Source organism: Dermacentor andersoni, chromosome 1, assembly GCF_023375885.2.
Source record: "Dermacentor andersoni chromosome 1, qqDerAnde1_hic_scaffold, whole genome shotgun sequence".
Classification (NCBI taxonomy): Eukaryota; Metazoa; Arthropoda; class Arachnida; order Ixodida; family Ixodidae; genus Dermacentor; species Dermacentor andersoni.
The window spans coordinates 133,746,864-133,772,204 of NC_092814.1; the positions used below are offsets into that span (position 1 = coordinate 133,746,864).

Here is a 25,341-nt window from a genome sequence, read left to right on the forward strand (position 1 = left end):
GATTCATTGCGCAGTGGCAAACACCAGAATTTGAGCGATAATTTGAACGATTGTTGTTTAACAAATTTTTGCTAATTAAACATCTGATTACTAGTTTAGCGGGTATGTTGTATCGCAGTACAGGGTCAGCCAAAACACGGAGCATAATCATTTGCTAGAAACTCCGTGCCAATCAATTTTTGCAAATCGAGAGATCAAAATGCTCGGCGAAATACGTTAATATTCCACTCACCGCGTTTCCGCGTAGAGTGGGAAAATGCAGTCCGTAAAAATGTAAACTGGAACGCCGCTGCTTTTCCCCGCGCATTATGAGAACGTATTTATCGAGAGTGGTGCAAGGCACAATGCACGTGAATGAATTGGTCGCTGCAATCCCGAGGCTTCCCTTGTTCGACCGCTGTTGATCATGGTGGGTAACCATAGCGCGCAGAGCCTTTATTAAAGCCTTAGGTGACTCGTTGCTATGGCTCATACATTCATTAAAATCACCCATACAACACACAGAACAGCATACGTTTCAGTAAGGAACAAGCTCAAAACAAGCATCCGAACCATCAAATACCCCCTTCGGAAGTACGCTACGGTCGAGGATGCGCAACAAGCGAGAAACGACGTGCGAATTAAGCGGCGGGAGCAAGGCGTTTGACCGCGAGTGCGGCTTTCCCCCGCTGTGAGGATGCAACGTAAAGTCGAAGAGAAACGTCGTTGGCGCGACTCTGAACCCGCTGTACGAGCGCGCGAAGCCGCAGCTAAGCGTCGGAAACGAGCCGAAGAAGCCGAACAGCGAAAGCAGCCAAGGCGACGATGCAAGACGGCAACGTAGAGAGGAGGCCGAAGCTCGCCGACAACGCCTTGCCACACGTGTTCTTCACACTGCGGCTCGTTATGTCTTGCAAGAAGTCCGAGCCTTCCAATCGTATGACTTAATGCATTACCACGTGTGCAGCAGGCTTTCGCCTTCACGTGTTACAGGAGCGCATGCAGGAGCGTAACGTGCTGCCGAACTCTTTCAGTTGCCGCGGCTGGATTCCACCTATTTGCTAGTGCAAACTAGACCAGTTCACTCTAGTGCAAACTAAGTGCGAAGTTAGAGTGGCGCCCTCTCGCGAGTGACGTCACGGCCAGGTCGTCGCTCGCTCCGGCTCGCTCGGCTGCCGCGCGCGCTCGTTCCCTTCGTGCATGCTTGCGGTATTGGTGGCTCGAGCTGTAATTATTGAAGGATATGTTGGCTTCTTTCTGCTACCATGTCTGAACCGCAGTTTCTTCTTCAAAAGCACGTGAGTCGAGAAAATTTGCGGCTTGGATATCGCAAGTTATTTAGCGTTGAAGGGGTCTACTGCTTTCGCAATGCTTATATGCTCCGTGTCTGTCCTTAAATTTTGCGTAAAAGAATGTCTGCAAATTCAACACGCAAAGTTATGTATGATGCTCCGCTAAACACTTAACATTCCCTTAGTAGTTAGCTATGAGATAGATCGCATTTTACATGGAAGAAAAATCTTGATATATGGTGTCAACATTATAAATCCGTGTTAAGACACTGCCCAGCGAAGCTTTCATTATGATTCTCATTACTCTGGTGAGTTGTTCTAGTCAAATATGGCCACTTTACTAATGGGTAAAAGGAATAGTTAGGCGCACATTTTGTACGAAAACGTTTGCTGCTATACTTTCACCGTAACAGACACCCAGAAAACGCATTGCTTATGGCTGTTAACACGACGGCGCGTCATGTATAGTATGTAAATGCCTCACGAATGCCATGACAGCAATCACCCGAAAGAAATGTTTCGGGATTAAGATCAAGAGCCAATCAATTGGCGCTATGTATATCATGTCATAGTGGCCTTCATATAGTGACCCTTAGTAGCCTTTATCGAAAATATGGCATGTCCCCCACACAACAGAAGCAACCGACTGTCGTTATGGCGAGCGCATTGTTCTCAAAACCTATGAGTTCACTACAACTTCGAATTGAAACCATGATGCAATTTTTCACAGCACCAATTGCAATGCCTAGAGTATACTCGAGGCATTTCAGCGCAGCCTAGGCTGCCTTGAAAATGAAAATTCAAGCACCTTCTGCCTCACCATGTCTCGATCCTGCGTTGTTTACTCCTACAAATTGAGAACTATTCGCTTCGTCAGTACATAAAAGAGAACCTCGCATACCCGCCTCATAAGGAAGACACCACAAGTCTCGCATGAATTCACTTGATTTATGACTTCCACCAGGAAATATAATGATATCTTCAATAACACTACCAAACTAGTTCTTGAGTTAACTGCAAAGATCAAAGACCTCGAAAATAGAAGTCGGCGTAACAACATTTTGGTTTATGGCGTAAAAGAAAAAGAGGGAGAAGACTCAAAAGAACTGGAGCGGAAAGTAAACGAAGAAATTTTCAAGAACGTCCTTGGTGTTGAAATCAATTCCATAGAGCGCATCCACAGAATTGGCGCCAAAAACGCACAGCGCCCTCGTCCTATCATTTTGAGGTTTTATAACTACATCGACAAATCTAAGGTTCTGTCTTCCTGCTTCAAATTAAAAGGTACGGAAATAGCCATTTCGGAGGACTTTTCTAAAAAGATTCGCGATATACGTGCGAAATTATGGCGGTCTGCCGCTGAAGCAAAGGACAGTGGTTCTAAAGTTTCTCTCGTTTTTGATAAGCTGAAAGTCGATGGCAAGCTGTATGTATTGGACACACTTAGAAATTGCAGAGTAGAGTTGTCCCAATCCACTGCGTCTGCGAAATCCCAACAGTTGCCTTCTCAGTCCACTCGTGCGACCACCCGTCAGAGCGCTAAGAAATGACAAGTATCTACCGGCTTGTTTCACTCAATGCACGCAGTGTTCTTAATAAGGTACAGTTACTTGAAGATGTAATTTTGACTTATCAGCCACATGTTTTAGTGATTACAGAAACCTGGCTACATTTAGATGTGCAAAATACTGAAATAGTTCCATCTTCCTACACGCTAATCCGTAGAGACAGAGGATCACGTGGTGGCGGAGTTGCAATTGCGATAAAAAACAACATTAAATTTACTCGCTCAGATGGTATCAACAATCACGAAAGCATATGGTGCAAATTGAAATTTTTCGATAAGAATATAACTTTGGGTGGTGTCTATCGTCCTCCGAATGCTCCCCCTGAGTATATAGAAGCACTATATGATTACTTGCTGCGAAATACCAATTCACGTTCAAACATCCTTATCACTGGCGATTTCAACTTACCCGGCATTAATTGGTCCAGTCTTTCCCATGACGGCAAGGATTCTAAAAATGCTGAGCCTCTACTACTAACTACGTTTACCTTTTCCTTAAACCAACTTGTTTCCGAAGCTACCAGGATTTCCAATTCTTCTGTTCTTGACCTTGCGTTTGCAAGCAGTTCGCTCCCAAACTGCTCTGTTAGTATCAGAGATGGGATATCTGATCATAAGTTACTCGTGTTAACATGTCCTATTTCTGGCTCACGATCACCCGTCAAGCCTTCTGACATTTTTATCAGGGACTACACGCATGCGGATGACAATGCAGTAGTCAGCTATATGGAATCCATGTTCCCATATTTTAATGAAATAAGAGATGTTAAGGAGTTATGGTCATGTTTTAAAGAAATGATATTTCATTGTGAGCACAGTTATGTGCCTTTAAAAAAGAAACGTGTCACCAGGGACTACCCATGGATGAATCGTGATTTTAATCATCTAAAACGCAAGATTAAACGCTGTCGTAAACGTGGTGACAAACAACAGCTTCCAAGTCTTGTACAAACATTTCATGAAAAAGTGCACGCAGCAAGAAACCAATTTTTTTCCTGCACTCTGTCCTCTTTCATGTTAGAACAACCCAAAAAATGTTGGCGTTATTTGTCTAAAGATAAAAGCGGTATCACAGAAATAAAAGAATCGGGCGTAATCATCGATGACCCCTCCATAATTTCTGAAAAATTCAACGCATTCTTCCAGTCCGTTTTCACGCTGACGGCGTCACACGCACATTTGCCATCTTATGCACTTCTTGAACCGATGCCTGAAGTAAACTTAAGCAAAGAGGGCATTCTTCACCTTTTGCGTGCACTTGATATAAAAAAATCACCCGGTCCTGACGAAATATCAAACGTTTTTCTGAACAGATATGCGACCTGGGTAGCAGAGTATTTGTATAAAATATATACAGTCTCGTTAGAATCTTGTGTGATACCCGATGACTGGCGCTCCGCAAGGATAGTTCCAATTCACAAGACTGGATCACCATTAGAATTAAACAACTACGGACCAGTTTCCCTAACATCCACAATTTGCAAGATGTTAGAACATATTATATTTAAGGCGATTATGATACATCTAGAAAATAACCAACTGCTTCATGACAATCAACATGGCTTTAGGTCCGGTCTGTCCACTGCAACTCAGCTAGCCGAGATAACCGATGATTTCGTAAATTCCCTAAATTTGAAGGGCCAGATTGACGCAGTGTTTTTAGACTTTTCAAAAGCGTTCAAAGTTGTTCCACATGATGATTTAGTAACTAAACTGCATGCTATTGGTATTGAAGACAACATTGTTCGCTGGATAGCATGTTACTTAGCTTCAAGGAAACAATACGTGGCTGTTAACGACTGCGTCTCTGATACACTAGATGTACTCTCAGGAGTACCACAAGGGTCGGTGCTCGGTCCATTGTTGTTTCTGGTCTATATCAACGATATCTATTTTTCAGTGCAACCTCCTGTAAAGATCCGACTGTTTGCGGACGATTGTATCCTTTATTTCAGCATAAATCAACACGCTGATCAAGTCAGACTAAATGATGCATTGCATTCAATCAGTGCATGGTGTGATAAATGGGGCTTGAAACTCAATACTTCGAAAACGGCAAGCATAACATTTAGTAACAAAAAAGAACCTTTACAATTTGCTTACACCATTAAAAACGCTTATATTAAAAAAAAACTTGCCAGGTGAAGTATTTGGGTGTTACACTCACAAGTAATTTGAGTTGGGAACCCCATATAGATAATGTTTGCAGTAACGCATTGAAAAAGCTGGCATTTTTAAAACGAAAACTACGTCATGCGTCACCTGCTGTAACGTTAACAGCATACAAAGCTCTCATTAGGCCAAAATTAGAATATGCGGACCTAATCTGGAGTCCGTATCAGCAATATTTAATTAAAAAAATAGAAAGGGTGCAGAGCATGGCCTTGAGGTTCATCTATTCTACCTGTTCGCGCTTCTCGAGCGTATCAGTTCTTCGCGATAAAGCGAAGGTGAAAAAACTCGATCATCGCACAATGGTATCCAGATTCAAATTTATCTATCAGCTTTACCATGGTCACTTTAACATACAGCGTGAACGTCACATAACCGAGCCGTCAATACGCTTTGCCCGTACACAACACAACAAAACAGTTAGGCAACCATTCAGTCACCTTAGCATGCATCAATATTCCCTGTTTCCTCATGCTATTTCATTGTGGAATAAATTACTACAAGAAATAGTTAGCGCTAATACCACACAACCGTTCGTTCATCTTGTGAATGGTTTTTCTTTTGATTAATAGCATGCACATAGGGAAAGAAATTAATTAATCATCATCTGTGTTTTGAAATAAAATTAGGTGAAAATGCTGAATTGAGTGACCTGTTGTGTGTACATGGTTTGTCAGTACTTTGTTGTTGAGTTGCAAACTACAACTGTTGTTGGTATATCGTATTTATTGTTGATAAGTCTAAATTTCAAAGGCTGATGTTCCTGTATATTATATTTTATATATTTTTATTATTGTTCTGTATTCTATTTTTTTATTATTTCCAGCCTTGTTTATTACTATTGATGTAACCACTCCTGCTTGGGCCCGAATAGGGCCTGCAGTATTTGTAAATAAAAAATAAATAAAAAGACTACTAATGAATGAGCCTTCGACTTATTTCTGGCTGAAGCCATACGGTCCAAACGGCATATTTCACTAAAAAATTTGGACCGAGCAGCCTGTGTCAGTTCGCCAAGCAGGGCGCTATAACGTAGAACTATTCTTTTTCTACTCCAAGGTCCCTATAACGTAAAACTACTCGAATATGTTTTTATTCCAATCTCCTGATGTCAAATTTGCGTAACTACCGACGCAAGCACCGGGAATTCACCCGCAGGGTTGTCTGAACAGACCAATCAAATGCTCTCCTCGTTCATAGAAGGTCACTTTTGTTTGCTTGAAAAACGAATAACATTGCCTACACTGAGCGGCTTGTCGTTTCTAATTGGCTGACAAGAGGCGAGGAGAATGCTCAAGTGGAGAGGGATTCGATGGGACAGAGCCAGTGCACTGAAAATCGATAACTGGATGAAGAGCGTGGTGCCGGCGTCTGCGATTGGACCGCTTTCCCTATACTTAGCTTGCGGTGGCTGGTCGAAAATCGCGGCGGCATGCAACGGAAGCTTAAGAATGACGCTAAAACGGATCCTCATCAAAGAACAGTTGGCAGAATGAGGTCGTAAACGTGCCGAAAGTGCTTGAAAACGTTAGACAGCCACGCAAGAAGTTTTATTATACGCAAATAAACCCATGCTCTCCGGCAGGTGCGAGTAGCCATGCGCCTGAGTGATCGGCGGCAGCCATCTTTTATTCCTTTCGGAACGGGGCACCCTGCGGCTATTCAGAAGAAAATTGAGTTTTATTCGGCATATTAATGCATCTTTAATGCGTACACGTCACTTTGACGCAGTGAGTTTTCGCGGTTTTGTGACGTCGCGTGACAGGCAGGTGAAGTAGGTGCAGCCCCAAAAATTTTGGCCAATAGCCTGGGGCTAATGGCGAAAAGGCGTCGAATCAGAAATAACTGTTTTCTTTTTTTTTCGGTCAAATCATGCATAATCAGTGTGTACACATATCAGATGGGGAGGTATCGTTGTTTTCGTGACGTCGCGTGACAGACAGGTGAAGTGGGGATGGTCCAAAAATGTTTTGACCAATCGCGGAGGGCTGATAGCAGAATTGGAATATAAGAGTTTGGAATAGTTTTACGTTACAGCGCCCCAATTCTGCAATGAGCCCTCCGCGATTAGTCAAACTGTTTGGACCCCCCCCCCCCCCTTCACCTGTCTGTCACGCGAAGTCACGAAAACCACGATACCTCCCCATCTGATATGATGTGTACACACTGATTATGCATGATTTGACCGAAAAAAAGAAAACCGTTATTTCTGATTCGACGCCTTTTCGCCATTAGCCCCCGGCTATTGGCCAAAATTTTTGGGGCTGCACCTACTTCACCTGCCTGTCACGCGACGTCACAAAACCGCGAAAACTCACCACGTCAAAGGGATGTGTTTATATGCCGAACAAAACTCAATTTTCCTCTGAATAACCACAGGCTGCCCCGTTCCGAAACGAATAAAAGATGGCTGCCGCCGATCGCTCAGGCACTGGCTATTCGCACCTGCCGGAGAGCATGGGCTTATTTGCGCGTAATAAAACTTTTTGCGTATCCGTGTAACGTTTTCGAGTACTTTCGGCACGTTTACGACCTCGTTCTGCCAACTCTTCTTTGCTGAGGATCCGCTTTAGCGTCATTCTTAAGCTTCCGTTGCATGCCGCCGCGATTGTCGACGAGCCACCGCAAGCTAAGTAAGTAAGTAAGAGAAAACGGACTAATCGCAGACTCCGGCATCACCCTCTTCATCCGGTTATCGATTTTCAGTGCAGTGGCTCGGCCCCATCGAATCCCTCTCCACTTGAGCATGCTCCTCGCCTCTTGTGAGCCAATTAGAAACGACAAGCCGCTCAGTGTAGGCAATGTTATTCGTTTTTCAAGCAAACAAAAGTGACCTCCTATGAACGAGGATAGCGCTTGATTGCTCTGTTCAGACAACCCTGCGGGTGACCGCCCGATGCTTTCGTCGGCGGTTACGCAAATTTGACGTCAGGGGATTGGAATAAAAACATATCGGAATGGTTTTACGTTATAGGGCCCCAGATTCATCATATCTGTTGCTCAAGCAACAAGCATCAGTAAATTGCTCAAGTGAGTTGAACGTGTAGCACGGAAAGGGGAATAAATATTGGTACATTCTTTTCTGTATGCTGCAAATCACTGTAAGCCACAATCAGCATTACTTCAAATTACCGCCACTTATATTTAACGGCCTAAAGTTGAGCAGCAGTTAAAGAGGCAAGCGGTGCTGGTAGAATCTAAAGTGCAGTGTTAGTTAAGTCTTCCTGTTACTACCGAGCGTTTCTGTGAACAACTGCAAAAATTGGATATTATACAATCAACTGCTCGTCGTGAACAAACATGCTTTAGCGGATTAAAATCAAAATAAATGTTGCAGAAGTCATAGATAGCCAACGTATTGTGAGATAATTGTTGCATCACGGCAGGTATGGCATCCTAATTGGATTATGTGCTATCTTTTCGCGTTTATGCTTTCATTATTCACGTGAGCTGCCGCTGCAAAATGTTTATCCGCGCATGAAAAACCCGCAGTCGGCTGATCTGAGCTCCTTCGGCTGGCACTGCAACGTTAACTTTGAGAAATATATTGTCCTCTAGAAAATATGCTCTTTTTACAAATTTTCGCGAACAATGACGTCGTAAAGATATATTTGAGCCGACCGTCATAAGTATATACAAGCATAGGGAAGGAGAGCGAACAAACGGAAACTCTGCAGAAGGCGCCCGGTCACCGCCCGAACTGCACCCGACGACAGGGGCGAGTCCGGGCCCTGACGTCACGCGAGCGGAGCTCGCAGCGCCCCTGTAGGTCGATCTCGGGGCTAATAATCGTGGCTAAGATTTCCTGTATACATCTGATGTTTTCGAAGAGTCGCGCAAAGGCAGAATGCTTCCATGGCGCGTTATGATCACATGCCGCAAGAAGTCGCCACTAACGCTTCTGCTGGAAAGCTTTTGTGAATTTTTCTGTAGTAATAAATATAAAGTTGCCGCGTTACCGATCTGTTTCCGTGGCAGCACAACCAGGTGCGCGCCGGCTAAATGAACCTCGTATGCGTATAGGTGTCACCTGGCAGGAGTGGTAACGCGGTGACGAGAGAGTAGTAATTATATTGGACTAATTGATCTTGATGGCGTTATTTATTGATTTCCAAACCTAATTTGATGTCGAAGTAGCTTTGGGAATCCATAAATATCGTCATTAATACAATATTGGATGTTTCATTGTCTGTGCGTGTTTAGCACTCGGGATATAGACCCTTTTTGTCCACGCTGTGGCAGCAGTGCGTTCATGACCCCAGAAAACTTCCGGTCATGTATTTCTGACAGTCAAATTAGCCAAGAAAACGGAAGTATTTTGTCGCATAGTTTACTGTAGGCACATATTCTTCATGTGTTCAGATATAAAGAAAGTGCGCCATGCGTCGATCTCATGTATGGTCTTTTTTTTTTTTTTTTTGCACTGAAGAATAAAATTCACTTGTCGAACATTCCAACTTCACAGCCAAACTGATGCCAGCTGGAGGGTTCTGTAAATTTATAGGCTATTGTAACTTGTGTTATTCCAGATGGCTTAACCGGAAGTCTTCCGGGAGCCTGTTTGTAAGTATAAAAAGGGTTCGTGCGCCTTGAAGCGGCAACAGGTGTCATGGCACGAGCGCCTCTTACCGTGTAGGTTCCAGACCTCCCGTAAGCGTTGTACGCCACCTGAGGCCCCGAGTTTTTCCCCAAGTTTGACGGCTCGCTATCACTGAAGTCTATCACGATGTTGCCATCTTGATCGACAAACTGCACCTACAAAGCGGACGTGAATAAACAGTCAGCGTCGTCAGACGTCAGTGTTGTTCTACAAAAGAAGACTGGAAATCTAAAGCTTGAAAACAGAGGGAGAAAGAGACAAGCAATAAAATGGCGTTAGTTTTCTTTCTCTTTAGCAAGATGAAGAGGAGAGCACAAACGTTCAGGCACTACACCTTTCTACTAGATGTCATCGTCCAAAACACCAACGAACATCTGCACAAGCGTGTATGCCCAGTGCTGTACGCTTTTCGTAGCGTTTAATTAACACTTGGAAGATAGGGGTACCGGAACAATTTCAATTTGTGTGCTAGCCCCTAGCACCTACATGCGCGTTCCGAAGAGATGCACAGCGGTAGCGCTGCCCCTTTCATTGGCGCATATATGTTGGTGCAATGTACCGCCTGAAACGAATAGGTGGTATTGGGTAATTCTTCTAGCGTGGTAGCCTAGTAATGGCTGGGATAACGTCATATTGCTACATAAAACGACCTGGCAGCGAAATGGCACCGTGAGAACTATCTACGAAGGGGTAATTTGTAAGTTCAATAATTCTACAAGCTCAAGTGAGCCATCTTGCTCACGATCGGATCGAGGCAGAAACGGTGCGAAATGCCGCATACACACAAACAACATGGGCGTCGAAGTGCAGGTCTTATTTGCATGTACTTTGACCTGTACAGGTGCGGACAAGAGCAATTGGAGCACGTTAGAGCTGTGGTCGAACTGCACCCCAGTGCCCTCTAGCAGCCTCGCGGATATCAGTGGCATCGTGCTAGCGATGTGCTCAGAGACAGATGCTGCGAACGACGCTCCGATCCGCGGGTAAAGAAACAGAGCGAGACGTGTGAACCGGCCATGAGCGCCGGCCTGCGCTCATTCTATATAGCTTCCCCCCGAGGCTGCTATACAGTGCACCTGTACACTGACCAGTGGCACAGCCAAACGGAGGAGGGGGGGGGGGCACACTCTGCACGTGCCCCCCCCCCCGAAAGAAATTTCTGGCTACGCTGCCGACATCGACTAATAAATTATGACGGAAGACGAAGCTAGACTAGACGGAATTGAGCTACACTTAACAAGATAACCGCTTGACGAGTGCGAAGGTCGTATCACGCTATGAGGTGCCACTAAGGCACTCCATTCAGTTACAGATCCCGAATATATTTCTAATCAGCTGTAATTAACACGCTTGCGTGTTTACCTTGTTTTTATCAGACGGACTTGGATGAGACAGGCTGACAACGTAGGTAAATTTCTTCGTGTTATTGATCTTGTTGTCTTTCATAAATCTGTCGACGTAGTTGGCAACGGGAGACTCCGTTTCTGAGCCGGCGATGTATTTCAGGTTTGTTATTGTCCTGCATGGGGGGCAAGTGTACACCCAGTCACGTATACATGCAATATTAAAAAAGCCACAACGTATACCGGCGTCAGGATGCATGCTGTACGCGCAAAATTTTGGTCACCACATTGTGTATCGGTACAGCAAAATCGTCGCTAGATTTGTTACTACACCGCATGAAACGTCGAGCACATCCACTTCGTGTGTATAGTATCACGCATCTCGCCGAGTGACACATGCTTGCCAAACGTATTCCTGCCACCCCCGTTTATATCAGTCTACAGACGTCATATCTGGTCACATGAAAACGGCGATGTTACTGATCTCGTGTATTGAAATATCGGCGGCCTGACCGACTGCGGTCTCGGACCAACCGCACAGCGACAAGGACACGTAGCACCGAACTTAGGACATGACTGTGAATGGATTGCAACAGCGTCGACGACACGGCAACCAATGTTATACATATAGCGTATACATTTCCTGTCGTTTTTAAGGCTGCTTGATTGTCATTCCGTAAAGGTGATCGTGAGTACGCGTTCAAGCTTTCCGTCGAACGAATTGAGCTGAATCGAGGAACAGGCTGCGTGCGGCGCCTAATTTTATTCAGCTTTGGAATGCATCGTTTAAAATTATTTGTGCCATATGCCCACGCACACCAAAGTTCGCGCCGCGACATGCACACGATGCGCCTGTGCCATGTATTTTCTACCTCCGCTGCGTTAATTTGCTTAGTTGCTCACGTGACCGGCTTGGTCTTGCTCGCCATGCCCAATCGTCGCTTTAAGCTTCACCGAGATACTGGGTAGCAAAAAATAAATAAAGAAAACATATCTAGAACGAATAAACCTCTAGAGTTCTTTTTTCGAAATTTTTCCGCGCTACCCTACTAATTTATTTCGGAGCACTTGTTCCCACAAGATACTCTTTTCCTATGAAACACCTTGCATTCATTGGCCCTGCATCATGCGTAACCCGCCATACTCTTAATTAAAAAAAAAAAAAAACATAGCCGGTTACTGTGCTACGAGGCAACGAGGAAACGCAGGTGGAAAGCCTGCGTGCCTTTAAATTCAGTTTTCACGAACAACTGTATACCGGGTGTATCGCCTGGCCCCTAATGATTCTACATTTTCATCTCCATAAGATATAGATGGTTCGTCCATAAAACTAAGTAGTTCACGATATCGACAAGCGTCGCGGCAGGCGGAAAGTCTGCGTTGGCAGGCGTTAGAACCGGCCAAGGAAGTTGTACGCTTGCACAGGGGCCCAGTGCACATGCACGGACCGGCGCTATTGTCATAAGTCTTCCTTTGCTCGCAACAAGCCTGCGCAGAAGCCTCGCCGTCGCAACAAAACGGAGTCGCATGAATGAATGAATGAATGAATTTAAAAGTAAACGTTTAATTTGACGCTTAGTGTAGCCCTTCATTCTTGTGGATTGTTTACTTTCTTGTTTGTATAAGCTTTTTATGTAAATCATTATAATGTATACATTCCTTGAATTTTCCCTGGTATTGTGCATATGAAGTTGTATGCTGTATTAACTGAATACAGGGTGTCCCAGCTGACATGTGGACCGAGTTTTTAATATATCCGTCATTTTACGCGACCAAAGCCAAGTAGATTGTTCACCGCTCCGTTAAGAAGCCACCAGAAAGCTTTGTTGTCGATGCCTTTTATTTAGTTAATTGCAATCAAATATATAAGACGTTAATTATTCTCCTAATTAACAACATGCCAATTAACCCTTTGGGAGGTGCTACTTTTTCCTTGAAATTTCGTTCAGAAAATCTGAAGAATAGCATTCAGCAGGGCAAAAGAAAATGTTTGACACGTTTTTCAAGAAACATGGTGCAGCAGTTCTCGAAAGAAAAGTGGTACATATATGTACCACTGACTTTACTAGAAGAAATGAAATGTGGTACACATTTGTACCGCTGTCCGCAGGCGGTTTAAAATGAAGAGACAATGTGTAACAGGAACGATATTTACAAAGTCAGTGCTGCTGTTCACTTGTGGAATGGCTAAAAACAATCGACACATAGCGGAACTTGGCATTTGCTGCATTGAAAGCTCGTTCGAACTTGCTGCTGTGTCGTGGAGCCCCACCTACACCTCTGTCGACAGGCCGACCGCTACGGGTGACGATCTCGGCTGAGAAATCTGATGTCGTCAGGAACTCCTACCATATGCTTGCCGTCCCCTTCTTGCTTTTACGGGCGACAATCCTTTGCTATTACCTCCGCTTTCAGAAAGAATGCAAATGCACGGCCTGTGCGATTTTACCGGTGCAATAGCCGTCCACTTAGGCCTAACAACCCCAGCCAAAAGGGAGCCCAGAACAGACAATTGAAGACGGTGAAAAATTAGGGCACCCTCAATGTACGCATATGGTTGCAGATGAATCACTAGGTTCCATTTAGTAAACGGGTAAAAGGATACACTTAGTAGGCATGTTGAAGCAGCGTTTTGAGTGAGTTTTTCCCACGCCACAGCAGCACGTACTGAACCGCAATGAAGACATTTGCAAAAACTAAGTTACTCTTCGCGCCACATGACGCAATAAAATAAAAACGCCCATAAAGCTTTCTAAATGCCTTGGTAGATGGCAGCACTAGTAAAATTGGCTCCAATTTGAACAGTTGTTTCATTACGGGCATGTGAAACGTGCCCAAAAAGTGGTACATATTTGTACCACTGTACCACAAAGGGTTAAGATGTTCTAGACAGTTATAGGACACATCGAAGTGGGATATCTTCAGCAAGATACAATTAGAGTGCTTAACTTTTACAGCCGACAAAGAATGCCAGCGAAACATGAGAAAATACCACGTGATTACGCACCCATGTGCATCGCACAATACGCACCAGTAGGCAGCACTCTCAAGCAGGCTCCCTCGGAAACCTCGCGAAAAAAAAAATAATGCATTGAAGAGTTATTGCTTTGTCTGTTGAGCCCCTCTCGAGACAACTCGAAGACTACCCTGTTCGTAAGGAACGAGCGCATCTAGGAAGAAGTGCGTGCCCCCGCAGTTATCTATTGTGCCGCAATACCTTACACAATATATTTCGTGCTTAGTTTGAGGGCGCAACTTTCTGGTGTGGGTGCGTACGTAATCACATGGCATTATCACGTGCCATGATCCATACTTTTCTAAAGCTTGGTCCATGTTAGCTGGAACACCCTGTATATTCTTCCATTGTGTTGTCATGTACTACATACACATTCAGAGCGTCACTCTTTCTTGTTCATCATGAGAGGCTCTCCTGAATTGAACTCTTCTCCCATTGTGTTATTATGTCGCTTAAAAAAAACTACTAACTGCAAAGAAAATGTTACCGGCTTTTCTTCTTTTTTTGATAGAGGAGATGGCCAAGGGGCAACTACAAATTATATATTTGCAGAGAGGAATTATAAACCACTCCGACTGGTTAAAAAAGAACGCGTGTCGACTTCTAACACCCCTGTAATTAACGATACATATGAAAAAAAAAAGGAATATGGCAATGCAAAGCTGGTCATGCAAATACCGAACACAAAACACTATCACACACCAGGGACGGAACGCAGTAGCAAACAGTGCATCATCATCATCATCATCATCATCATCATCAGCAGCAGCAGCAGCAGCCTGTTTTATGTCCACAGCAGGGCGAAGGCCTCTTCCTGCGATCTCCAATTACCCCTGTCCTGCGCCAGCCGATTCCAACTAGCAGCCGCGAATTTCCTAATTTCATCGCTCCGCCTTGTCTTCTGCCGTCATCGACTGCGTTTCCCTTCTCTTGGTACCCATTCTGTAACCCTAATGGCCCAACGGTTATCCAACCTGCTCATTACATGACCTGCCAAGCTCCACTTTTTTCTCTTAACGTCAATTAGAATATAGGCTATACCCGTTTGCTCTCTTATCCAAACCGCTCTCTTTATTTCTCGCACTCCTTCACATAATCTAGAGGCTGATTGGCGATCCTGAACTCTTGTTCCCTTGCCCGGCTATTCATCATTATCTTTGTCGTCTGCATACTAATCTTCAACCCCGCTCTTACACTCTTTCTGTTAAGGTCCTCAATCATTCGTTGTAACTCATCTGCATTGTTGCTGAATAGAACAATGTCATCGGCAAACCAAAGGTTGCTGAGATATTCGCCGTCGAGCCTTCCCAGTTTAATAGCTTGAATACTTCTTCCAAGCACGCAGTGAATAGCATTGGAGAGATTGTGTCTTCCTGTCTGACCCCTTTCTTCATAGGTATGCTCCTTCTTTTCTTGTGTAGGATTAAGGTAGCTGTGGAACCTCTGTAGATATGTTGCAAGGTATTTACGTAAGTGGTCTGTACTCCTTGATTACGTAATGCCTCTATGACTGCTGGTATCTCTACTGAATGAAATGCCTTTTCGTAATCTATGAAAGCCATATGGAGAGGCTTATTGTACTCTGCAGATTTCTCGATAACCTGATTAATGACATGGATGTGGTCAATTGTAGAGTATCCCTTCCTGAAGCCAGCCTGTTCCCTTGGTTGACTGAAGTCCAGTATTGCCCTTATTCTATTGGAGATTATTTTGGTAAATATTTTATATAATACTGGGAGTTAGCTAATGGGCCTATAATTTTTCAATTATTTAACGTCTCCGTTGTTGTGGATTAGTATAATCTTTGCATTCTTCCAGTTTTCTTGGACACTTGCTGTCGACAGATACTTCGTATAAAGAGCCGCCAGTTTTCCAAGCATTATTAATTAATTAATTAAGGGGTTTTACGTGCCAAAACCACTTTCTGATTATGAGGCACGCCGTAGTGGAGGACTCCGGAAATTTCGACCACCTGGGGTTCTTTAACGTGCACCTAAATCTAAGTACACGGGTGTTTTTGCATTTCGCCCCCATCAAAATGCGGCCGCCGTGGCCGGGATTCGATCCCGCGACCTCGTGCTCAGCAGCCTAACACCATAGCCACTGAGCAACCACGGCGGGTCCAAGCATTATGACTCCTTCATCTTTGATTAAATCGACTATTATTCCATCTTCTCCTGCTGCTTTTTATTGTTTCATGTCTTGCAAGGCCCTTCTAACTTCATCGCTAGTTATAGAAGGAGCCTCTGTAACCTGTTCATTACTATTTCGAATGGAGGTATCCTTGCTCCTCTGGGTATTGTACAGGTCAGTATAGAATTCTTCCGCTGCATTTACTATATCTTCGAGATTGCTGATGATATTACCCTGCTTATCTTTCAATGCATACATCTTGGTTTGTTCTATGCCAAGTTGCCTTCTCACTGATTTCAGGCTGCATCCGTTGTTTACGGCTTCTTCAGTCTTTCTAACGTTATAATTTCGAATATAACTTATTTTCGCCTTGTTGATCAGTTTTGACAGTTCCGTAAATTCTATCCTATCTCATCATTCTTTGTAGTTTCTTTATTAAGTCCTTTTTTACTTGGGAGAGCTTGCCTACTGGTTGCCTTGGTGCCTTGCCTCCCACTTCCACTGCTGCCTCTGAAGCCAGTCTAGTTACGGTTTCATTCGTTACCTTTATATCATCTTCATCTCTCTGTTCTAAGGCTGCATATTTGTTCGCAACTGCCAAACTGAATTTGTCTGCTTTTACCCTTACTGCCTCTAGGTTGATCCTGCACTATGCTGGGATCAGCAGAAAGTATGAAGTCAATTTCATTTCTTGTTTCACCATTAGGGCTTTTCCAGGTCCACTTTCAGTTGCTACGCTTCCTAAAAAAAGGTGTTCGTTATTCGAAGCTTAGTCCTTTCTGCGAATTATACCAGCATCTCTCCTCTAGCTTTCCTAGAATCAACGCCGTATAGTTGCCAATTACTTGTTCACCAGCCTGCTTTTCCCCCACTTTTGTATTGAAGTCGCCCATTACTACAGTATACTGATCAAAAGGGCGGCAGTTTGGGCGAGTTGGTATGTCATGACTCTTTTAGGCTTGTAGCGCAGCTCAGAACGAGCAAAAAAAAAAAAGTGGAAGGGGTAATGAAAATGAACATAGAACAGGGTCACCCTGTTCTCCGTTCCTAGTTGGTACTAGCTGGGCTAGTATTCACAAAAAGCTCTTACGATATGTTTGTTCGTAAGATCAAATTCGAGGCAATACTGATGGTGGACATATTAGCGAAGGAGGCCGGCCAATGGCAAAGAGTACTTACGAACGAAAAGCTTTTTGCATTCGACCTCTGTTTCTTTTGCGAGGAAATTTTTTAAACGCTGGCAAAGGAAGTGCTCGAGAACTATTTCACTCTAACATAGCAGGGAGACGGTACTGTAATTACGGACGTCAACGTTATCGCCAGTTTTGTAAATGGGCACAACTCTTACCCTTTACATAAGGGCTTTTACAACTCTTTAAGGTGCAATTTCCAATCGCTTAAGGTTACGATAACTTAAGGATCGAATTTCTGCTGGTATATTATATTTCCGACATGTACTGGCCGAATAACAATGTAATGGCGTGCGAAAGGCGTGTAGCCGAGGGACAGCTTACTTGAGGATGGTGCGAAGGGACACTTCAATGGGCAGGTCGACATTGTAGAGGTCTTTGAAGACTGCACTGCCGAAGCGTGGCGTGCTGCTGAGCCTCTGCAGCAGGTTGAGGTGCTCCTGCATCTTCTTGTCCAGTCGCGTCTGCCATGAGGCGTAGAAAACGAGAACTGCCAGCAGCACCACAGCCAGCGTCACCACAAACACCCAGGTCATGATCCACTCGAGCAAGTTGTGTCGCTCCCTGCGGTACTGGCGCGCTGCCATCACCTGCGTGCGAGCACTGTTTGCTGCCGCACTGCTTTACTCGCGTGGTCCGCGTCAGGATAGGCAGTGAAGGTAGCATGGTAGCATCGACAGCCCCGACGCGTTCGCCCACCCCTTTAACGTGTGTTGCATACGCAGTGTGCGAGCAGCATACCTGTCGGTCGGACATGAAGGGCCAGGACGGGGAGCGCGCCCCCGACCGCGGGGTCATCGGGCTCATGCGCCCGGATACGGGTCGGCTCATCATGGGTGGTGGGCCAGGGAACAGATACTGGCGCGACGGCGACCGCGGGGACATCATCGGAGAAATGGCGAGCCGGGGTCGTGAGCCGACCGGCGACAGGGCGCCCATGGGGGGCCGCGGCGATGCCATCCCGGGTGGCCTCATGTACTGCACGCCAGGCGGGGACGCAGCGCCCGCAATCGGCGACATAGCCGGAGACGCGGCCGGCCGTTCGATGGAGCGCTGCCAACGAGGCCGCTCTTCTTCCTCGCGCTCAAGCCGCTCCAGTCGCTCCATGCGCTCCATGCGCTCTCGCTCCCTCTCCAGCCGATCCGTGGATATCGGCTCCTGCGCAAGGCGTCTCGCTTAGCTGGCGTGCGCGCCACACTCCGAAAGCTGGAAGTGCGTGTCATGCGGCCTCGCAAGAAATGCCGCGACAGCTTTTTCTATTGAAAATCTGAGCAAAAAGGTAGTAACCGGAGAATTTACTATACATCTCACAAATCATTGCTTACCCATTACTAGCTAATTACGAACTAAAGAGACCCATAGGTACACGTAGGTCGGATTAGTAAAAGCTACTAAGCCTCGTTTTGTCCGTGGTCTTTTATGCTGTGCAATGACGGTCTTGCGACATTTAGATGAACTGTTGCATGATTCATTATGTTGTACTAACAGTCATATACGTAATTTCGTGGCGCACATATGTGCAGACTATACGTTATTCAAATTTAGGTTGATAACTTTGTTCAGTTATCCAAATATAGGTGTTCACCGGCACTCTCCATGCAAAGTACGGTTATATGCCGAGTATTTCACGTAATTTGGACCATGCGGACCTTAAAAAACGGAGAGCGTGAACCAATGTCGATGTTAAGGAAGACAAGGTCGACATACGTGGTTGTTCAAATGATCCGATGAATAAATTTTGATTATATGTCTCTGTTCTGTCCCGTGTTCATGTTAGTTCGGCGCGCTGAACGTGGCCCGCAGCAGGGCGGTGATCAGCTGTTGCCACAATGCTTGGGCACAAGAGCGCGACGAGCGAGCGATTTTTTCGTTTGGCGAAGGGGTTAACTCAGCACGCTCTCTTCGGCGCACCCGAACTATGGCACCATACCCGAACTGCAAGGGCAGCCTACTGCCAGGAAATAATCGCGCGATGCACTCTGGTCTAGCGGCTTCGGCGTAAGCATGTTCTATTCTTGCGCCGGTGGCGCCAAAGTACGCCGAACGCCACCGGTCGCCCGACTATATGAACTTTTCGCCGGCGTAGCGGAACTATGGTGACCATAGCGGAGGGGGAACTGCGCCGCTCTACGCTGGAGCCTTCACGCACGCTGAGATACCGCGCCGCGCTAGGGCTTCAAGGCCGGCCACTGAGTAGAGCGTACTGAGGCCGGCGCACCACTTCCGCCACCGCGCGTACACGCTCAGACGCGTTTCTCCGACCAAGACGGTTCCCCTCCCACCGCGCAGCGAGGCATCCCTTTTGAAACGGGGCGGTGACAAATAGTCACCTAGCCTGCATGATTTAATCAGGTATGCTATACGGATATGGATACGAAGAACTTTATTAAAAGGATCCTCAGAAGCGCCGCCCCTTAGGGCGACATCGCGGGCCGCTCCCATGTGGGGACAGTTAGGCCTAACCTAACCGCCGCATCGCAGGCTCTCTGGACAGCCCAACGCTGACGATGGTATTCCGAGCTCTTGACGGCCGAGTTCCACTTCTGTTCAGTGATGTCCTTATCCTCTCGTAACGGTATGCTATACATGTTTTTCATTCTAGAATTTTTGTATACATATCCTTAATCTTTTTTTTTCTCCCACAACTTCTCTATCTATAGCTTGTATCACTACCTATCTCTGAAGCAGATCTCGCCGTATCAATCTCTTCCCTGCTTTTTTTTTTACACGAATTGTCTAAACGTCTCTTGCTTATTTCGACAGCTGACCGGTTGACGCTTCCATCCACTTGAAACGGCATGCGCTTCTGGAAGGTATACGTTACATACGGGTCTCACTGGGTGAATCCCTTCGCATTCTATTAGGATGTGCTGAGTGGTCTACGGATTTTTGCTGCCGCATACATATGCCTCACCTTATTGCAAACATTTGCTCTGGTATGTTTTTGTTCTTAGGCAACCAGCTCGAGCCTCAAATGGCAGGGCACTTCACTTCGTGTTATCATACAGATTTCCCCTTCTAATTTCTTTGTCCATATTCTTGTAAATCTCCATGGTCTTTCTTGTTTCCATTCTTTGCGTCCAATTCACTGTCTCTGTTTCTCTTACTTTCTTTCGGATGACTCCTGGTTGTCTATTTACGCTTTCAATTACCCTGTACTTGGTTTCCAACTTTCTTGACCTCTTCCTCCATTCTGTGTCCACGCTTTTCAAGTACAGGTACTTGTGCACTTTAGCCGCCCATTTGTATTCATCCATGTTCTCGAGTCTTTCGTCAAAACTAATTTTTCTCTTCGCTTCTCTGACTTCAAAAGTAGCCCAACCCATGTCACCCTGCACTGCCTCATTTGTGGTTTTACCATGGGCTCCCAAAGTCAACCGGCCTACCGATCATTGGTCAACTTCCAATCTCGACAAGATATCCGATTTTAAGCATAGAATGGCATTTGCTAACGTTAACGCTGTCACCATTACTCCTTTCCAGATTCCACGCACCGCCTAATACTTATTGTGGTTCCACAGTGCTCTGTGTTTAATTATTGCAGCACTGCGCTTTCCCTTTATTTTCAGATTCTCTTGCTGGGTGCTTGAGAAGGATTTTTCTTCCGTTTATGCATACGCCGTGAAATTTATATTGCTTGACTATGGGTATGACTTGCTGCTGAATTGACACCACGTAATTACTCGTCCTTTCATAAAAGATCATAATTCCCGATTTCTCTGTGCTAAACTTGGTCCAGATTTGTCGCTGCGTTGCCACAGACATTCGCAAGTGTCTGTAAAACTTTATTGTCCGCTAGTAGCACTATGTCGCCCGCATACATCAGTCCAGGGAGCTTCTGTCGCATCATTTGTCCATTACGCATGCAGGATAAATCAAACCCTAATTCGCTGTTTTCCAGTCATCTTTCTACGCCCTTAACATAAAGCATGAACAATGGAGACAGAGGGCATCCTTGCTTCTGTCTTTGGTGAATTCCCACCACTTCATTACATTTTCGGCCTTTCCATGCAACGTGTACTCGATTATCTCTATATCACTCTGCAGCTCCACAAAATTGTCATTTAGGCCTTCTTGCATAAGAATGTCCCATAACAATTCCCTGTCTACGTCGTCGTAGGCTCCTTTAACATCTAGAAATGCTGTCCATAAAGGTCTATTCTGCGCTACTTAAATCTCTATGCACTGAGTTAGTACAAACTTATTATCCTCTAAGTGCCTGCCTGGTCTGAACCCATTCTGTAGTTCCCCCAGTATATAATTTTTCTCCACCCGATTTAACAGTTCTAATTTTATGGGTTGCATTGTCATTGCATACATATATCACCGACGTTGCTGTAACTGGCCTATACGAGCTCTCCTTATCCCCTTTGCCTTTGTCGATGAGGTTCATCTTGCGTTCACGCCATCCAACCGGAACTTTCTTCGTTCCAGTCACTTGCTCTATGGCATTAGTATCAGTGCCTTGCTCTTTGGACCGAGGTTTTTGATTAGCTGTATTGGGATCTCATCGGGTCCTGCTGCTGTGTTATTATCGCGTCCTGCTGCCGTGTTACTAGGGACATTTTCTTCTGCTTTTTTCCAAGAAAAGCTTTCTATGCTACATTTTGATCTATCAGGCCTCTCTGTTGGTGCTGGATCAGTTTGTCTTAACTACACTCTCTTTCGTGCCGAAGTTATCCCTAATAACCTCTGTCATGTACCACAGCGCATCGTCTCCTTCGAAGATGCTGCTGTCTTCATACCTTATAGCCGTTTGCGAATTTTTAGTTTGAGCTCCGAGGGCTCTTACATGGTTCCAGGATATTTAGGGTGCGCCTTTGTCTCTTTTGCGAATGTCGTGCACCCAGCGCTCACTTGCGCATTTAATTTTCTCTTGCACGAGCTCGTACACCACCCTTTTTCTCCGTATTCGTTCAATCTAAGGAGCAACTCTTCGTATAATCCCAACTTTTTGGCTTCTTGATGATCCCTAGACGCTTGCTTACGCTCTTATATAGCTTGCTTTATTTTCTTGTTACACCACTTACGTGCTTTCCTCTTTCTAATACAACAATTTTTTTGCTGTGTTTGTCTTATCTCCTGCTGCCTAATGTCTACCACTTCCTTATATTCCTAGACTTGTAGAAAAAGCCTCCGTTTTCTTCTCTGTGTTTTTGGAAATCTGTGTTATTTGCCTTTCACTCTTTCTTTAGAAATTCTGATGGTGTTGATTCGTGTTTTGCTTTAGTATGTCTATCAAATTTTAGGATTAAACGTTTATGGTCGCTGCACAGGCTATTTTTTCCATGGTCGTCTATTATCATTTGATCTACAGGTGTTCCCGCTCAAATTAATTTTACTCATAACGTCAGTCAATTTAATCCAGGTGCCGCCCATATTTTTTTTTTTTTTTTTTAGCAGAGTAAGTTTTTATTGTTTCACGGATTCTCTCCGTGTAGGGGGCAGAGGTAAAGGCAAACTGCCTGACAGAGCCTCTGCGCCCCTACAGTTCAAGGCAGCATGACATATCATTAACATACATATTTGCCAAACATATCTTTAACACACAGCACACAGCAACGAAAAATTCAATTATTCGGAATGCATGTCTCCGAATCATTACTTTTGCTTCAACGTGATAGATTTTGAAAAAAAAAAAGCAGAAGATACATAAGAAATAAGTATTATATAACAATAAAATTGGTTTACATCAGAAGTCAACAAAGAAAACCATAGAATCCCTGGCCCGAATATTAATAGCATATACAGTAAATAGATCAGTACATAGAAACATTTCAGGAAAGAACGAAGGTTTAGACTGATGTACAATGTAAATGCCGAAACAATGGCAAATATAATTTACAAGCGCTGAGAAAAATCTGTAACATAACTGAGGTTACATGTGTTATCAAGGATGAGCACAAGTTACTCAAAATGAAAATGTAATGTCACTGCCCACTAATAGGTTTTTACAGTTATTTTTGAAGTTGTGGAAGGATTGTGTGTATTGTACGTTAAAGTGATCACTGTTTAATATATTAATCGTTTGATAATTCTATGTTTGCCTTCCGTAATTAGTTCTTGTGGCGGGCTTTAGATGGTGTGGTCTACGTATTGGGTATGAGGTGCAGCTGTCGACAGGTATTGTGTGCAGCCTACTTTTATAAATCCACTGGAGTAGTTTGCAATAATAAACTTAATCTGCTTTAAGCATGCTATATTTAATGAAGAGCGGTTTTGTTCGGAGTCCTCGTTTGTCACCCACATAGTTTTCACACATTCTCAATATTTTATTTTGTACAATGATTAGTTTGTTGTAGTTTGAAGCTGTCGTAGTTCCCCATACTAAAATGCCGTAACTGAGTTTTCAATAGAAAAGTGAGTAGTATAATGTTTGTTTCAACCAGGTGGGTAGTATATTTTGTATTTTATACATGCAGCCTCGAGATAGCTCACTTTTTATTTGTTAACGTGAGTTTTCCATGTAAGGTCCTCTGTAAACCATACGCCCAAGAACTTTTGCTCTGTAACTTGTTCCAGTAACGTGTCCTCAAAGTTCAGATGAACATAGTAGGGGTCTCTTTTATTTGCTGGCTTAAAAAAATTATATATTTGGTTTTGCATGTGTTTAAACTCAGCCGGTTGCTTTTAAGCCACCTGGAGAGGTGTAAGAGGTAACTTTGAGCTAATGATTCTATGACCTCTTTTGTAGTGCCAGTGAAGAAGATATTAGTGTCGTCAGCACACATTATTATTTCAGGGGAATTTGGTATTGACGTTATATCATTTACGTATACAAGAAATAAGAGGGGTCCTAAGATTGATCCTTGAGGGACGCCATATATTCGACTTTCAATTTTTGTGATACCAGATTGTCGACGCATACATATACTGATACTGATTTGAGAGATATGATGTAATTAAATTCTGTGCTACACCTCGAACAACATACGCAGCAAGCTTCTTAAGAAGGATATCGTGTGGCACAGTGTCGAATGCCTTTTTCAAATCTAAGAAAATCCCCAGAGTGAGCAGTTTGTTCTCTCAATATTTTTAATTATTTTGTCCTTTATGTTTATTAAAGCTAGTTCTGCAGACTTATCCTATTGAAAGCCATACTGCGACTTCGTAATTATTTCGTGTTTATGAAAAAAGGACGTAAGCCTATCATTAATAACACGCTCAAATATCTTCGAAAACACCGTCAAAACAGATATCGGCCTGTAGTTGGTAAGCTTTTTCTCATCGCCACCTTTGTAAACAGGGGTGACCTTAGCTATTTTTAATTCATCTGGTAACTCACCACGTGTAAGCATCTCGTTTATTATATGGGTTAATACAGGACTAATAAGATGAGCGACATACTTGAAAGGTAAGGCCTTTATTTCGTCTTCCCCGCCTGCACCTTTGTTTTCTAGGGCCATGATAATTGTTTTAATTTCAGTAGGGGCCGCTGGTGTAAGCATAATGGAATCAACCTGCCCTGTAGTCATAAAACTATCCGCTTCTGAGTCTTGTCCACTATATACCCCTGTGCTAACAAAGTATCGATTCATTTCATCAACAAGCTCTTTCCCAACTACACTGACATTATTTATTACAATTTCATTCACGATATGCGTTTTTCGCCCTCGTCCAGTTAAATCGTTCACAGTATTCCACAGTCTACGTTGATCGTTTTGAATTTTGTAAAATTTTCTTTCGTAATAATCATCCCTTGCCTTATTCAAATCGAAGTTTAATTTATTTCTGAATCTTTCAAACTCGGTCAATATGTCACAATTACAAGAGCTAATGAAACTGTGGTACAACTTATTATTTTTACGTATTCTTTTGTATAAATCCGCAGTTATCCGTGGCTTTCTAACTTTTCTATTTCTTTTTTCTGCTTTCGCAGAGGGAAGGCTGTATTGTAGCACTGTTTGAATTTTTCCAAGAAGATCTTGTGCGAAGTTGCGGGGTTATGCTCATCAGAGGCGGCCTGCCAGCTTTCTTGGTTGATAAGGCAGCTGAACATGTTTAGCGCAGTTTCGTTTACCGTCTGGAGCAAGACGTTTCCTTCATCCT

At 44.2% G+C, this 25,341-nt stretch overlaps 1 protein-coding gene across 1 annotated transcript in view; it reads right to left on the reverse strand.

Annotated features, from left to right (window-relative positions):
• LOC126543346 (N-acetylated-alpha-linked acidic dipeptidase 2-like) overlaps positions 1-25,341 on the reverse strand; it is an 85,587-nt gene that overhangs the window by 45,584 nt on the left and 14,662 nt on the right. The window contains exons 2-5 of the mRNA XM_055062066.2: positions 18,034-18,450; positions 17,617-17,882; positions 10,973-11,129; positions 9,640-9,765 (exon numbers count right to left, since the gene is read on the reverse strand). Of these exons, the coding sequence (XP_054918041.1) occupies positions 9,640-9,765; positions 10,973-11,129; positions 17,617-17,882; positions 18,034-18,450 (966 nt within the window). The remainder of the gene's footprint in view (positions 1-9,639; positions 9,766-10,972; positions 11,130-17,616; positions 17,883-18,033; positions 18,451-25,341) is intronic.